The following is a 15,866-nucleotide window of genomic DNA, read 5'->3' on the forward strand; positions in this document are numbered from 1 at the left end:
CAAACCTACACGTGGCCGCACCCGGTTTTCAGCTTAGGTATTGAATGCCTCGCCTTCAGAACAGGAGTCCGCGAGCCATGGCCTCGCCGGTGAGTGCCAATTAGTTCCAGTCTCTCTTAAAAACACTGGTTTATTTCCGGACAAATGCAAAAGCATTTAATAAAAAGAACAAACAAAAGAAACGCCACTGCGCTGGAGACATGATGTCGACCAGCACGACAATACATTGCCAAGGATAAAACCGAACTAGGGTCAGGGCTTCACCGCGGCAAACAAAACACACTGCGGCGCGAACAGGGCGAGCGATGGCGCCAAAGCACTAGCTGCAGCCCAAGCGACATTGCTTCTCTCGTGTCAACAGCTCACGCGAATACGCCTAGGCCATTTCTACAGGCACTCCTTCCATCTTCGTGCCTCCGGTCTTTCCGTCATCCGTGCATGCCCGGGTGGCCCGTGACGCTCGCTGGCCGCCCCGCTTTGGCCTCCCCGCCAGGCCAAAAGGCCCCGCGCCTTAATTTCGACGCGCTTATCTACTCTCGTTTTTTCGCCGATAACAACCCGCCCCCAAGATCAGCTGTTCACTCATGCGCACTAGCGCTGCCCGCGCAAAAGCAAAACAAATAGGAAAAATCGCGCGAGGATGATAAATGCAAAAACTGTGATGAGAGAGGGACCCTCGATCACATAATTTTAGAATGTTCACTCTCTATCGAAGAAGCGCACAAAGTAAATAGTAGAGCAACCTGGACTACCTTGCTGCGTAGTTGGGACCCTGAGCTCCAGCTTCTGACCATCTGCTTGCAGGAAGAGGCAGCCGGGGCACAAGACCTTCAGGCGCCAGCATCTGAAACGGCACCATCCCCATTCCCCTTAAGTCTGCGAGCCAGGAGAGTCCAGGGGGGCTAGCCATATTCTGTCACCAATAAATGTTTTTCTATTTGATTACTGCACTTTGAAAACAGTCATGCTGACACTGGCGATAAGCCTAACCGCTCTAGTTCGCTGCCCAGCAGCTTGTTGCCATTTGTTTATTAATGCAGTTTGCCACATGAGACAGTTATATGAAACTTAAAGGCTAAAAATGAAATTCCTTAGGAAGAAATGACACTAATTAGAGGTTCTACCAACTGCGGTAAGTTACATGCTAATTCCACCATTTTTCATCGCCATTTCATCCTTACAGCCTACGTATTCGTGCACGAATGGGCCCACTACCGGTATGGCGTGTTCGACGAGTACGGAAGCCAGGACGACGACACATTTCCCCTCACCTATTGCTACAATAACATGGTGAGTGCTGTTAAAAACGTGGATACGAAACCAAGTATGTGATAAAAATGTTGCGAAAACATTCACATACAAGACCTTCTGAAAGACGGCATACAAAAGGGGAGCGGCAAACCTGGTACGATCTTGAATAAGGTGTTTTTTTTTTCAATATAAAGAATCAACAGCCTCAGTTATCCACCTAGAAGTAGGTCATTATCACGCAGAAGCAGTGTGCTAGCGTTCTTCTGTCTGCTGATGACAGTCTTAGAGGCACTGATAACATATATTTCGGAGTGAAAACCGTGAACACACACTAAAACTACACTTGTAACAAACCACGTCTGCTGATATGTTCAAATATACTGCATTAACAAATAAAACGCTGGTCGCGGAAAAATACGAGTGTAAATGTTTTGCGTCGCAAACAATTTGCTACCTGAAATAAAGAACCTTTCATTAAAACTCGAGTTTGGAAAGAACACTAGTCTATCTCGAAGATTACTTTTCTGATATAACCGCCTTCTCCCAGATGATTCTGGATGATGATACAGCCCAAAAACCATAAGATCATCAATAAACCTTCCAAATGTCGCGTCAGAACTAAGAATACGCTGAAGCGGAGAGATGACCTTTTTGTTGTTTTCCGGTTAATGCAGACACAGCTCTGAAAGCCAAATATCGCTATAAAGTGCCCTAATATCTAATCAAAACTAAGAGCACAATGAAGCGGAAAGGTTTGTGACAAAATATTTTAAACCAAGATCAGAAATGTACATGAGTAAAAGTTGTAAAGCCTACAGTGCACGCCCACGGCGCAGTGGCTATGACTATTCTGCTACTCATGCAAGTTCTTAATGCGGGCGACGTCAGCGTAATCTCAGGCACCTAAGTTAGTGTAATCTCTTCCAGACTTATATCGCAAGTTTCTACCATATTTCGTTGCAGAATAGAGCACATTAGCGATGAGCCAATCACGTGTTTTTCACCACCTTCGTATTAGCCCCGTATTCTACCAAGTCTTAAAATCGGCAGGTCTTGAAAAAATTGCTACCGAAATAGCGGAGCTGTCTGTCGTGTGCTGTCTTGACCCGTTTTCCAACGCTGTTCTCTGCTTTTCCAACGCTGTTCTCTACCTTCTGTAACAAGTAGCGTATAGCTTAAAAGTTTAAACTTTATTGCGAAAATAGCAGCCCTGCTTCTGCACTCGAGCGACTCAATAGTTTGCAGTTGACACATCGTATTGAAATCGAAGGCGCTCAGTTGAAACATCTTATTATTCTTTTTTTTTCTTTTCCATCATGCTCCAAGGTGAGGCTGAACTCGTGCTCTCAGGAGATTCGCTTCCGGGCCACGACCAAAAGTGGTGAAAAATGCATGATGTACACGAATCGCCAGCTCTCCAAGATCTGTACGGTGGAGATCATGATGCCATGTAAGATCCTCGTCGAGTCATCCATCATGTTCATGCCGTACCAGGAAAATGTAAGTATATCTTGCCATGCATTTGCAGCCACGACGCATTGGCCAGAGACATTGTGGCCGTCCTCATGATACATCTATCGTCGTTTAATTATTTAAAAGGATGCCAATTAGTTAATGGGTATTTGATTGTGTAATCGTATTACTGGAAAGGTGTACGTTACTCTCTGTTATAGACACGTGACCACCAGTCAGATTTTGTTTGAATGTAGGAAGTCTGTGCGTAATTTCAAGTGGGCAGCCAGTCTTCGAACGTCAGCATGACGTTTTTCTTTTTCAAGGAGGTGCCTGCATTGAGGAAGTGAAATGAAAAGGTTAGAGCAGTAGAGGGAACTTACCAATTCATTAATCCTTATAGCGTCATTGTCAAAAGGAGGAAAAACTCGGGCGCTCGCGTCAGCCTTTCCTTTATGTACCTTAACTCATGATTTGTGTGATGTCTCGTCGAAAATGACTCCAAACGTAAGCTTTCATCTATGCAGGATAGTTGTTACAGAGACTGCTTACGACGGCCATTTCCTATTCCATTACCTATTCATGACACCGGTTCCTACAGATTTAAACTGTAACATTGCGGAGAAGGATCACGTTGACAGTCTTTGGTTCGGATTGCCGGCAGTTAGCCCTGCTTTCTCTCGGGAGCGCCCAGTAACTTTGTCCAAGTGACTTTTTTCGAAGGGGAGCCGACCAGCTTTGTATTTTTGGCCACAACAGATAAGCCACTATCTCCCACAGCTCACTCTATTGTCCCCTTGTTGCTGCCATCATCATATCCTGTTCTACGCTGCGCTAGCGCTTCGGGATGCAAAGTGTCTACCTGAGCATCAGCGTTTGCCAATGTATGGCGAAAAAATCCATCTGAAATTTTTTCGGATAATTGGGATGTTACCCTCACGTAACAACTGTCCTGTGAAGACACTTTACCCACAAGTTAGGTGTGTTGCGAATGCGTGGCCCACATTAAAGGATTTCCTGTTTAATATTTTATATGGAATTTAACTTTCTCATCAAACGCTGATAACATGAAGTCTCCTTTTCTTAGGCTTTCTTATTGTGCGGGCTCAGGAGTACTTTCATCAATTTCGATGAAATTTTGGCTATGGAAAAAATACGGGACATTTAAGCTCCTTCTTTAAACGTGTGACGTGATAGAGCTCCGTCGTTAGCGGGCATATACTTGACATCAAAGAGGAGAGCAAGTTGATTTTTATTTCAACTGAGCACCCCGAGTTGGCAGCTGCTCAAAATTTCTGATATAATGTGGCGTCGTTAAGGAGCACAAAGCTTCCAAGAATCAGTGCTTAGTCATGCCAGCTGCCAGCTGGGATGATTTCATGGATGAACAAATTTTTATCTGTGGGCTTGAAAGCTTCAGGTATTGAGCATGCACCAAGGTATGACACAGAGGGACATTTGAATCAACCTCTTTGATTATCGGTGGTATGCTTCGATCGGAATGCAGTGCAAGTGCATGTCTATGAAGGGTAAGTGTGCACGGATGGCTAAACGCGCGAGAGGAACCGCTCACGGGAACTACTAATGTTTTCGCGTCAAACCCCCAAAATAAGGAGTAGCTGAAGTGTTCCTCAATTCATTCCTAGACTCGCGTGCTAGAAAGACATTTGAACCAAGTGGCCCACACTCAATTTATACTTCACCAAACACTGTGGACTATTCATTCTGAGCAATACAGACCCAGGTATGAATAAATTACTGCCTCTCCGGTATAGGAGAGTAGATGCAAGCACTAAATGGTTACGGACATGAGACTGTGGCGCCAGACTTGGAGACGACGCCGAAGCCATTGTCCACCCGCTCAGCGCCCCTCTCACCCTGGAGTGCTCCTCTTACCATTGCGTGGCACACCCTCAAAAGCTGCTCAAAGGCAACCGAGGAAAAGGAAGTGTTTGGTGCATGCAGTGCCTTCCTTTATAATGGCGTTATTAGAAATCTCAGAATTACAGATTGTGTGGCTAGCTGGTGCATGATGGGTTGTGTGAGATAGGGTTAGGTTATGTGCTTGAGTGTTAAGGTCAGTCATGCCATGAATGTGAAAGAGAAAATTTTGTTTCTTCTGTTTGTATTGGCAGTTATCTGATATGCGCCTACGTTGTGTTCTCTTTGTATACATTTTATGATATTGTGCCTCTTTTTTCTGGGTTGGTAGTAATGACAGAATAAAATTCAGCGCGTTTTAAATAAACAGCTTGGGCGATATCTCAGAAAGCATCAAGAAGAAACTGCAAAATAAATTTTTTTAGCTGTACGAGGGAGAAAAACGCGTCCAGATTACTCCCGTTTGATGCCCGAATGTGACTGCTTCGGCGACCGGATAACGACTCCCGGATTTGGCTCAGCATGACCACAAAGTCATTTTCGACGACAGCAACAGCATTTGGTGCTCAATAACGCAATAGCAGGGTCAGAAGAGTCTTCGGCACGCCGGTTCAAAAGTAGCCTATGCAGGTCCAAATACAGTTTCTTGTAGACATTCATCAGCACACAATATGTCTATCTGCCAACCTGAAACAAGAGGATCGAAAAAGCTGCACGCGCTACAAATTTTGCCGACACAACATAGCTTAGGCATTCGCCCTAGTAGAGTAATTTAACGATACTGTCCGCACACAGCACAGCTCCTGTAGGATGGAGTAGTGCAACCGGACTGGCCAGAAAAAAATGTGTCTACGCGCAATCTAAGTATAAATAACCTTGGGGAAGAGTAAGAACCAGCAATTTCATGCTGCATTAGAACATGTGTGCCAAGCAAGGTGACGCCATCTTCTCGGTACTATTCCTTGCTTGCTCACATGAGGTATTCTGAGGAGAGAACTAAGAGTAGTTAAGAATAGACCTTTATGTACAGTGCCTCAGTAATCGCTCATTCGCTCATGACATTGCTTTGCTAAGTAACGCAATGAGCGAACCGCAAAACATGACCGAGATCCTTACCACCAAAGCCAAATGGCTCGGTTCAAAATGAATAAGCACAGAACAATAACGTTCAACAATCCAGGAAAGGAACGGCAATTTATGATTGGACGCGAAGAGTACTTATGGGCAAGTAGTTACCTTACATCCGCATCACGACCATAAAATACTTAAAATAAAAGTGGAATTGGTGTATTTAACTAAAAGAATTCATTTGTTTCCAAAAAGGAAGTGTAATACTCATACTCTATCTATGCTTATTTTCAGGGAAGGACAGAGGTTATTATATTGAGGAAAACGCGGCAAACTCCGAAAAGAATATAATGAGTGTAGCATTGAGCAAGTGGTAGAGCAGCGCTCGTTAAGCAGCACACGTGATTAACGAGGTCCTAGTCAAAATCGCGAAGGCGAAATTCGCTGGACATATAATGCAAAGGGAGGATAACGAATGGTCATCAGCGATAACCAACTATTATAGGTTCCAAGGGAAGGCAAACATAGCAGCAGGGAGGCGGAAAGATAGCTGGGCGGATTAAAGACAGCTGCTGGCACGGGACGCATTTAATTGCAGGAATATGGGAGGCACGTGCCGTTTTGGTTTTATTCCTTGTTTCTGAAAAAAAGACGGACGGACAGACAGACAGACACGGACGGACGGACGGACGTTGACGGACAGACAGGTTGTCAGAAGGGCAGACGTTGACGGACAGACAGGTTGTCAGAAGGGCAGACGTTGACGGACGGACGTTGACGGACGGACAGGTTGTCAGAAGGGCAGACGTTGACGGGCGGACGTTGACGGACAGACAGGTTGTCAGAAGGGCAGACGTTGATGGACGGACGTTGACGGACAGACAGGTTGTCAGAAGGGCAGACGTTGACGTTGACGGACAGACAGGTTGTCAGAAGGGCAGACGTTGACGGACGGACGTTGACGGACGGACAGGTTGTCAGAAGGGCAGACGTTGACGGGCGGACGTTGACGGACAGACAGGTTGTCAGAAGGGCAGACGTTGATGGACGGACGTTGACGGACAGACAGGTTGTCAGAAGGGCAGACGTTGACGTTGACGGACAGACAGGTTGTCAGAAGGGCAGACGTTGACGTTGACGGACAGACAGGTTGTCAGAAGGGCAGGCGTTGACGGACGGACGTTGACAGACGGACGTTGACGGACAGACAGGTTGTCAGAAGGGCAGACGTTGACGGACGGACGTTGACGGACAGACAGGTTGTCAGAAGGGCAGACGTTGACGAACGGACGTTGACGGACAGACAGGTTGTCAGAAGGGCAGGCGTTGACGGACGGACGTTGACGGACGGACGTTGACGGACAGACAGGTTGTCAGAAAGGCAGACGTTGACGGACGGACGTTGACGGACAGACAGGTTGTCAGAAGGGCAGACGTTGACGAACGGACGTTGACGGACAGACAGGTTGTCAGAAGGGCAGACGTTGACGGACGGACGTTGACGGACAGACAGGTTGTCAGAAGGGCAGACGTTGACGGACGGACGGACGTTGACGGACGGATGCTGACGGATGGACATGTTTATGAAATGGAAAGGCAGGGGAGTCGGCCGGAAAGTATTTGTTCAAAAAGCTTCTTCTTGAGGAGCTAACTTGTGTCTAATTTGTCCTTTGCAGTAGACAAAGCCACCAAAGCTGCAGCATAATATTATTTGTGAATATTGAAAAAGAACGTCCGGTCCCAAAATGCCCGTCGTGAAGCACCAGGGTTTAGCATTCAGGCATCTAGCCGACTGGTTGCAGATATCAATAGTCGTGAAGTGATGAACACTGGCAAAACCTCCTCGCGTTAGCATTTTTTACCTGACTGCGATCCTTATTCCAGATCAGCCAGTTTTGCGACTCCAGCACAGGAACTCGCAGGCACAACCGCTTCGCTCCCAACAAGCAGAACAGGCTTTGCCAGGGCAAGTCCACATGGGAGGTGATCAGCGCCAATGAAGACTTCAAGAAGTACGTTGTCTCTTTTTTTTCTCTTTAAATCAAGCAATGTGGTAGTGGATGTGTCCGGCAGCTAGAGCAACGACATTCGCAATTAAAATGTACTGAAGTCGAGCTTCCTTACTGGGAGTCATAGGTCGCGGTGCACAGACCGTGATCACTTAGGCATTAGGCAGTGCGATAGGCATGGAGATATCTATCAGAGAGTATATTTATTTATTTATTTGCAGTGCTGCCGATCTCTAGTTGAGACCATAGCACATGGTCATTACATTCATAATATCTAACAAAATGTGATGAAAGGAGTCAAACCAGCTGTACAGAAATACGGTATTAGGCAATTAATACAGCGCAGAAAAACTAAAAATGTCGTGTTAACACCGCACAGACGACACACATCACAAAAAAAAAAGTTCAAGAAGGAAAACCATGGGATAACAGGCCGTCGACTTCGTGAAACAAGGAACGAGAAAAAAAGGAAGCGAAATTCTTCCCCGGATCATTTCTGTTCAAACCATGGAATGTGGTTTGGAACAAAAACTTATTCCTTTTTCCTTATTCCAGCCGTGGCCCCGGGGTCGAGTACCCGCCTCGGCTACGGGAGGTAGTGGGTTCGACTCCCACTGCCGGCCGGACACCCACCGGTTTTCTCAAATGGGTACAAGCCACGGCCCGGCCTGGTGCTCGGCTTACCAGGGCTCGTGACTTGGAAAAGGAGCCCGCGCCTTCTAAGCCCAACTCTGTGAGTAGTAAAAAAAGGGCCACACAATGGGCTTTTGCCGCGCGAGGCGGGCTTATTGTTGTCCGATGGCGGAACGAATCACTGCCACATCGGCGCAAATATTTAGGCCGTGACACCTTTTCCCAAGCATTTTACCCCAGAAGAGCCGAGCACCAGGCCGGGGGAAAGCTTGTACCCATTGAAAAACCGGTGGGTAACCGGCGGCACCAGGGATCGAACCCGGTTCGGTGGCCTTGTGGTAGAGCATCCGCCTCGCATTCGGGAGGTACCGGGTTCGATCCCTGGTGCCGCCGGTTACCCACCGGTTTTTAAATGGGTACAAGCTTTCCTCCGGCCTGGTGCTCGGCTCTTCTGGGGTGAAATGCTTGGGAAAAGGGGTCACGGCCCAAATAGTTGCCCCGATGTGGCAGTGATTCGTTCTGCCATCGGACAACAGTAAGTCCGCCTTGCGCGGCAACAGCCCATTATGTGGCCCTTTTTTAGGACTGCTGCAGCTGAGGCTCTAAGGGAGCACTTCAGGTGAGGGTCAAAGGAAGTACCTTTTGAAAGACAAACAGAACCACCTTTGCAGGCTGTGAGGTTCGAAACTGGGTTTGGGCCCACTCCGGAGGAGGGGCGCGCAGCGGGGTTTACGGAGCTTCTCCCAAACGCACACCCCTGGAAAAGCCGAGCGCCAGGCCGGGGGACGCTTGTACCTATTTTTACCGGTGGGTGTCCGGCGGTGGGTTTCGAACTAACCACCTCCCGCAGCCGAGACGGGCGCTCTAACCACTAGGCCACAAATACATGCAAGCGATTCCATTCGCTTGTTGTTAGCGGGAAGAAATATGTGTCTGTGACATTAATATTCGGTTGGCGTACAGCCGTGCTGGTTTCTGAAGTCTCGCTTATGTGATAACAAAATATACTGTGAGAAGTCAGTGCTAATGGCGTTATGCAGTAACTGATAGAATTTTAATCTCGACAATTTCGGTCTTGTTCATAGAGTTTCGAGTCCAGATATTACAGCTAGTTCGGTTGGTGAATCCGTTCGGTTGTACCTATTGTGAATGAATTTTCGTGTTTTACGCTATATTCTTTCAAGCCATGAACTATTACTTAGAGACTGGAGAAACCAAACGGTGTTAGCATATCCTAGTACAGACCTAATAAAAATCCTATACGATAGGAGATTTAGTTTGTGCAAGGGAAGGTAGAAGACATGTTATAAGAAACCATAACTTGCGTAATGCACTTGAAGCGATATTACTGATGTTTTCACCCCAGTTAAGATCGTTGGACAATGTGACACCTAGATATGCGTGCTCGCTTACAAACGTAAGCGAAGTGTCATTCATTTTATTAACAAAATAAGAAGGCTCTTTCTCCCCGGTTACTTCTTTGTTTTGATGACACCTTCCAGTTATCGCACCAATCAGTATTTTGTTTCCTCTTGAGAATGACACGATCTTCGAGGCTTCTTCTTTCGCTGTATATTATGCAATCGCCAGAAAAAGTTTCATCTCACAGTTGACATTGTCACTAATATCACTAATAACGATAAGGAGTAAAAAGGGTCCAAGAACACAGCCTAGAGAAACTACGGATGTGACTAGTACTGATTTGAATTTGACGTGGTGTAAAAGAATTGTGATCGTTGCTGCAGAAAATCTATCCAAGCCAATATTTCCCCATCACTAACGAAACCTCGAAATTTTGCGATAGGTCTAGAATGACACACGCGGTCTAAAGCTTTAGCGAAATTGTGTAACTATTTGTAATTTGTGTGCAATTATGAATAATTAAAGCGAGGTCATGTACTATTTCTGTTAATTGAGTAAGTGTTGACAAGCCGTGGCAAAACCCATGCTGACGTGATAAGTTATGGCGTTATTTATGAATCAGTAATACCTTGGTTATTATCCAGTCATCTGGCAGTCTAGAAATACTAAGGGATTTACGATAGGTTAGGCCTAGGAACCTTCGACATGGTTCGGAATATTGTGTTAAAAATGCATTTGTAATTTCGTCGAATTTCGTCAAAACCAGTTGCGTTCTTATTGTCCAGCCCAAGTAGGAGGTTAAAAATGCTAGCGCCGGGAAGATGATGAGGGGATTATTTTTGAAATGTCGTATAGTTCTATATTGGATGTAACAGTTATCCACAATAAATATCGAGTGGAAGAAATCATTACGCGCATTTGCCTTTTAACCCTTTCCCCGGCAGATAGAAGAGAGGCATGACTTTTATCGCTGCTGAAATGATTCCAGAACAGTTGCGGGTTATTGGTAAGGAAATCAGGAAGCTGAAATTGAAAGTAGTGTTGTTTGGCTTTTTTGCGTGTTGTTTAAAAACTGAAATAGCGTTTGCTAGCTCAGTTGTTTTATGAGTTGGCGCTCGTTTCGACTTGATGTTCTGTCGAACCCTTTTAACACGACGTTTTCCTTGAATCACTTCACGAGTAATCCATTTTGTTTGCATTGGGACGAAATGAAATATACTGTGATATAAAACATTTTTATATATGAGCTAAAGAGCATTGGTTTCAGTATCCATATCGGACTAAAATGCAGTAAGGATGTCGTTATCAGCCGAAAATTTTAAGAATGTCGAAAACTGTCTAAATCACGTTGTCTCCGTCTACGACTGCAGGATACCCGAGCCGGACATGACTAAGAGCATCCACGTGACCTTCGACGAGACTCAGCAGAAGGAAGGCCTGCCTCAGCGTGTCGTGCTTGTACTCGACGTCTCAGACAGCATGGATGTAAGCGTCGTAATTTTAAACGAAGAAATTAACTCCTATCGGATCCTAGTTGTGTAATTTCTTCATGTCTATCAAGCGCGACTTTAATGGGCGGGCATTATAAAGCACAGTCTGTCGAAATAAATATATAGCTAAAATTTCAAAGCTTATATGTCTATCGGAGGCAAGTCTCCACTTCACTCTGTGACATTGATAATAAATACTTGCCGAGCTGCAGTTGGATTTAGAAAGATTGTGCCTACATTGTAGATCATTTTTTAATGATTTCAGAGATATCACACCTAACCATTTCACAATTCTCTAACGTCTCTGCTACTCATTTATATTTAAGCTTTTTGTACGCTACCGACATTTATAACGAACGAACGATGCACCAATTCTTTGTTTTTCGCTCTCATTCGCCCCCTTTTAGGCTGCTCCCACCATTCATTTCTCTATCTCTCTTCTTTGTCGTGACCTTCATTATAAATTTTCTAACCTCACTTACTTTCTCTAGCCTGATACGCTGCTCCTAAGTGCTTTTCTTTTCTTTGGGATTCACGTAGCCCCCCAGATGAGCAGCATTTTTTATTTTTTTTCGTGCTAAGCGTTGCATATCAAGCTGAAGTCAAGGCTTTCGTGGCAAATCGAGCTAGAAGAAATCTATATCTAATTCCATGTCACAGTTTTGTCTTTATTTTCTCTATATATTACGTTCATTATATTGCTTACTATATCTAGATGCGCTGTCTTTGTCACCTATTAATCATTCTCGTTATATTCTAACTCTCCCCCCTATATGTACGCTGGCTGAATACGCTGATGTCGTAAAATTATTGTCCGTTTTATCAATACATTGGGAATGAAATATTAAAATTTCAATCGATTTAATCAATAGCCAAAATATATTATTCCAGTTTGCATCAATCGATAAACGTATACATCTGTGGGCTAAGGAAGATAAACTTGTGTGTCGCAAAACTTATGATTTCGTATGAAGGGTATCTATACAGTTACAGGTTTGGGCATCAACGTGCCGACGTATAAGTATAGTCAAATGCGCGAGGCAAATTTGTGGTGCACCGTTAACTCCAGCTTATAGTTGAGGTTTCGTGAAGTATGGCTCCTTACGACGTGATGCTCAAAGGCTCTTCACTGTTTCTTGTGTGGTCGATAGCTCACAGCCTCGGGTGCTGCTAAGAGCACCATCGCCTCGGGTGGTGTTGCTCTTGATCTTATCAAACGTTATCTCGCAGACAGAAAACAGTGTGAAAACGTCGTGCTCGATTACAACGGTAAAACATGGTGGACCTCATGGTTCTATCTTAGGATCTTTGTTGTTCATTCTGTTTATAATGACATGTGCAATTTGCCTCTTTCACCGAAACAGGTCATGTAGGCTGTTGACATAAACATTTTTTTTCTCCGCACAAACCGTAACCCAATTGAACGCTGTCCTTAATTATTTGATCAAACTTGAAGAGTGGCCGCATAAAACCAGACATAACATAGCCTGTGACACTGAGTAGTCCTAAATTTTCAAGATACAGCTTTGCAGCTTGCGACATCAGAAAAATTTTTAGGCGTCTGGTTGGAAGAAACCATGTTGTGGAACAACCATGTTAGCAGGCTGGCCATAGAACTAAGTAAAGCAGTTGGCTGTCTCTACAAGCTGAAAGAATCACTTCCAGCGAGGCGTCTCTCATAGCCTGTCGCTTTGGGACGTTAAACCCCACAAACCAACCAACCATATTGCATTTTAGTTTGGGGAGATACAACCATCCATAATTAAATTAAACTCGAGCGACTACAAAAAAGGTGTCACGAATTCTTGAGAACGTTTTACGGAAATCCTAGTCAGCCATTTACTGATCCCTTGTTTACTAAACATAATATGTTTAAAGCAACTGAATTATACGATTACAAACTGTCTCTCAATATCCAAAAAATAACATTCCGAATTATACACACCGCCCCTTGCATGCTTACAGCTTACGTAAGGAACTAAAGCCAGTGCCACATACGAGAACAAATTATGGCCGGTTCACTATTGACTACAGCATACCATCACCTTATTATAAACTTAAAACTCACATTGACTTTACACATATAGACACGAATTAACAAATGTTCTGATGAGGTAATGAATATTACTGCGATCCAAATAAAAGCACTGACCAATAAGAACTGGCACCACTACTCGAACGACGGACAACTGATTGGTTTTTAATCGATTAACTTTTGTTCACGTCATAATGTGCTAGCGTCTATTGGGTTTTTAATTTTATTGAAATTAAATATAATATATTCAAATATTGTTGCATAACCCTTCAGAAAGTGTAAGCACTGCATTTGCTATTTGTTCATTTCTGATTTCTGCTGTGTGTATAATTGTTTATCTACAGCGCGGTGCTGCCTGTCGGCCCTGAGGCCCAGTCAAGCTGTTTGTGAAAGCTTTTTGCCTGGGGAACCTCCAACTTGTAGGTTGGAAACAAAGTCGATTTGGAGTTTGAAACCACAGTCCCCTTTTCAGTACTCATGGGATGTACCTTGAATTGTTCGGGATCTAGCCTTTCTAAACCAAATGCATATCGGCGTGTTGTCCAAGTAACAAACGCAATCTTGTATCCACACTACAGTGATCGGTAAGATGACAGTTTACCAACACTGCAATTAAGACATTTATTTTAACTTCCGTTTCTTACTCTAGGACGACAACCGGATGGAGTTTCTGCAGGAGGCTGCTGCACGCTACATTGATGACATACCGGACGGGTCATTGCGTCTGGCTATTGTCACATTCGAAACAAGCGCCGCCGTACACCACACACTGATGCCTGTGAATGTCAACACCAGGAAAGGATGTTTGGACGCCGTTGAAAGGCTCAACGCAGGAGGCAGCACCTGCATTGGCTGTGGCCTGGAAAGAGCTTTAGAGGCAAGACTTTTTTAAGAATTTTTAAGTAGCGCTACTCTTTTCTGCGAAGGTGGGGACAGCTGCACTATGGGGGATATGTATGGCCTCGTCGTTGAAGGGGCCATCATAATAGCCATCACAGTTTACGATTGTCCACACACACACACACACACACACACACACACACACACACACACACACACACACACACACACACACACACACACACACACACACACACACACACACACACACACACACACACACACACACACACACACACACACACACACACACACACACACACACACACACACACACACACACACACACACACACACACACACACACACACACACACACACACACACACACACACACACACACACACACAACACACACACACACGCGCGCACACACACACACACACACACACGCGCGCACGCGCACACGCACACGCACACACACACACACACACACACACACAAACACACACACAAACACACACACTCACACACGCACACACACACACTCACACACGCACACACACACACTCACACACGCACACACACACACACATGCACACACACGCGCACACACACACATGCACACATGCACACATGCACACATGCACACACGCACACACAAATACACGCACGCATGCACACATATAAGGCTTTACATGTAGCCCACTGCGCTGCTTGACAGTGGTCCCGAATCGTAAACCACTACTGCTAGAGGTTTAGTGCAGAGCAGGGTTCTTGAAACATATTTTTCATCAAGAAACCTAAACACCCATCAAGAGGTGACAAGAAACCTCATACTCCGTCCCCCCTCCCCCTTTGCCATCACAATCAGGCGATGTTGCTTGTGAATGGCCCCATACTAGTTCTTGCTGTAATATAGAATTTTTTTTTGTAAACATTAGTTGGTTTTCTTGCTTTTGGCAATCAGCTTTTTTAGTAAATGCCCATCTCTCAGAGCTTTAAATCAAAGACAAGGATACCGAAAACTATACTTTGTTTCACAAGCTGTTTGCAGCACTACGAAAGCTGCAAAACACATGAGCCAATAAGAATAGCACGCATTGCATGACTGCTTTGCAGGGTAGCTTGCAAGTGAAAAGCGTAGCTACTAGGCCGTTCGCTCTGTACCCCATGCGTAGAAAGCTTTGGCGCAATTTCGATCAAGTGGGATAATTCCTATGCTTCTGGCCCTTGGCCAAGAAGTAATATCTGTATTGTAATGAATACTAGACGTTTGTTTCTTGTTCTTTGCCATTCCGTGATTAATCTTCTCTCTGTCATAATCGATCTAAAATAATAAAATCAATGTCAATGCTTGACACGTATTATCTGGAAAACACGTTGCCATTTTCATCCTTAATGCGAGGGCAGTCGACCTGCAGCCCTTATCTGCGACATTAGCGCAGAAGGCTTGTTCCTGTCGCCACCGGCTAGTCTACTGGTTTTCAAGACAAAGGCAAAACCGATAACCCCTCGCTTTGGAAAACTTAGTTACCTCCATTCTGCCCCCTCGCCACCGTTATCACTCGGCACTTTTTTTAGGCTTACTTTAAAACTTCGCATTCAGTTCAGTTCAGTCGTTCAGTCGTGTCCGACTCTTCGTGATTCTATGGGCCATGTCACGACACGCTTTCCGGTCTCTCACTATCTTCCTAACATCACATAACTTCATATGCAGTGCCTCGAAGATGCCATTTAACCATCGCGTTCGCTGCCTACCCCTTCTCCGGCGACCCTCAACCTTTCCCAAAATCAAATCTTTCTCCAGCGACTCCTCTCTTCTCATCAGATGACCAAAGTAGC

The 15,866-nt window shown here is 45.0% G+C and overlaps 1 protein-coding gene across 1 annotated transcript in view; it reads left to right on the top strand.

Annotated features, from left to right (window-relative positions):
* The window catches only part of LOC146179250 (calcium-activated chloride channel regulator 1-like), a 33,644-nt gene that overhangs the window by 13,160 nt on the left and 4,618 nt on the right, over positions 1–15,866 (top strand). The window contains exons 4-8 of the mRNA XM_084578927.1: positions 1,184–1,290; positions 2,578–2,751; positions 7,537–7,664; positions 11,027–11,141; positions 13,831–14,058. Of these exons, the coding sequence (XP_084435053.1) occupies positions 1,184–1,290; positions 2,578–2,751; positions 7,537–7,664; positions 11,027–11,141; positions 13,831–14,058 (752 nt within the window). The remainder of the gene's footprint in view (positions 1–1,183; positions 1,291–2,577; positions 2,752–7,536; positions 7,665–11,026; positions 11,142–13,830; positions 14,059–15,866) is intronic.

This window comes from Amblyomma maculatum, chromosome 9 (assembly GCF_055883805.1).
Source record: "Amblyomma maculatum isolate TAMU_Amacu chromosome 9, ASM5588380v1, whole genome shotgun sequence".
Taxonomy (NCBI): Eukaryota; Metazoa; Arthropoda; class Arachnida; order Ixodida; family Ixodidae; genus Amblyomma; species Amblyomma maculatum.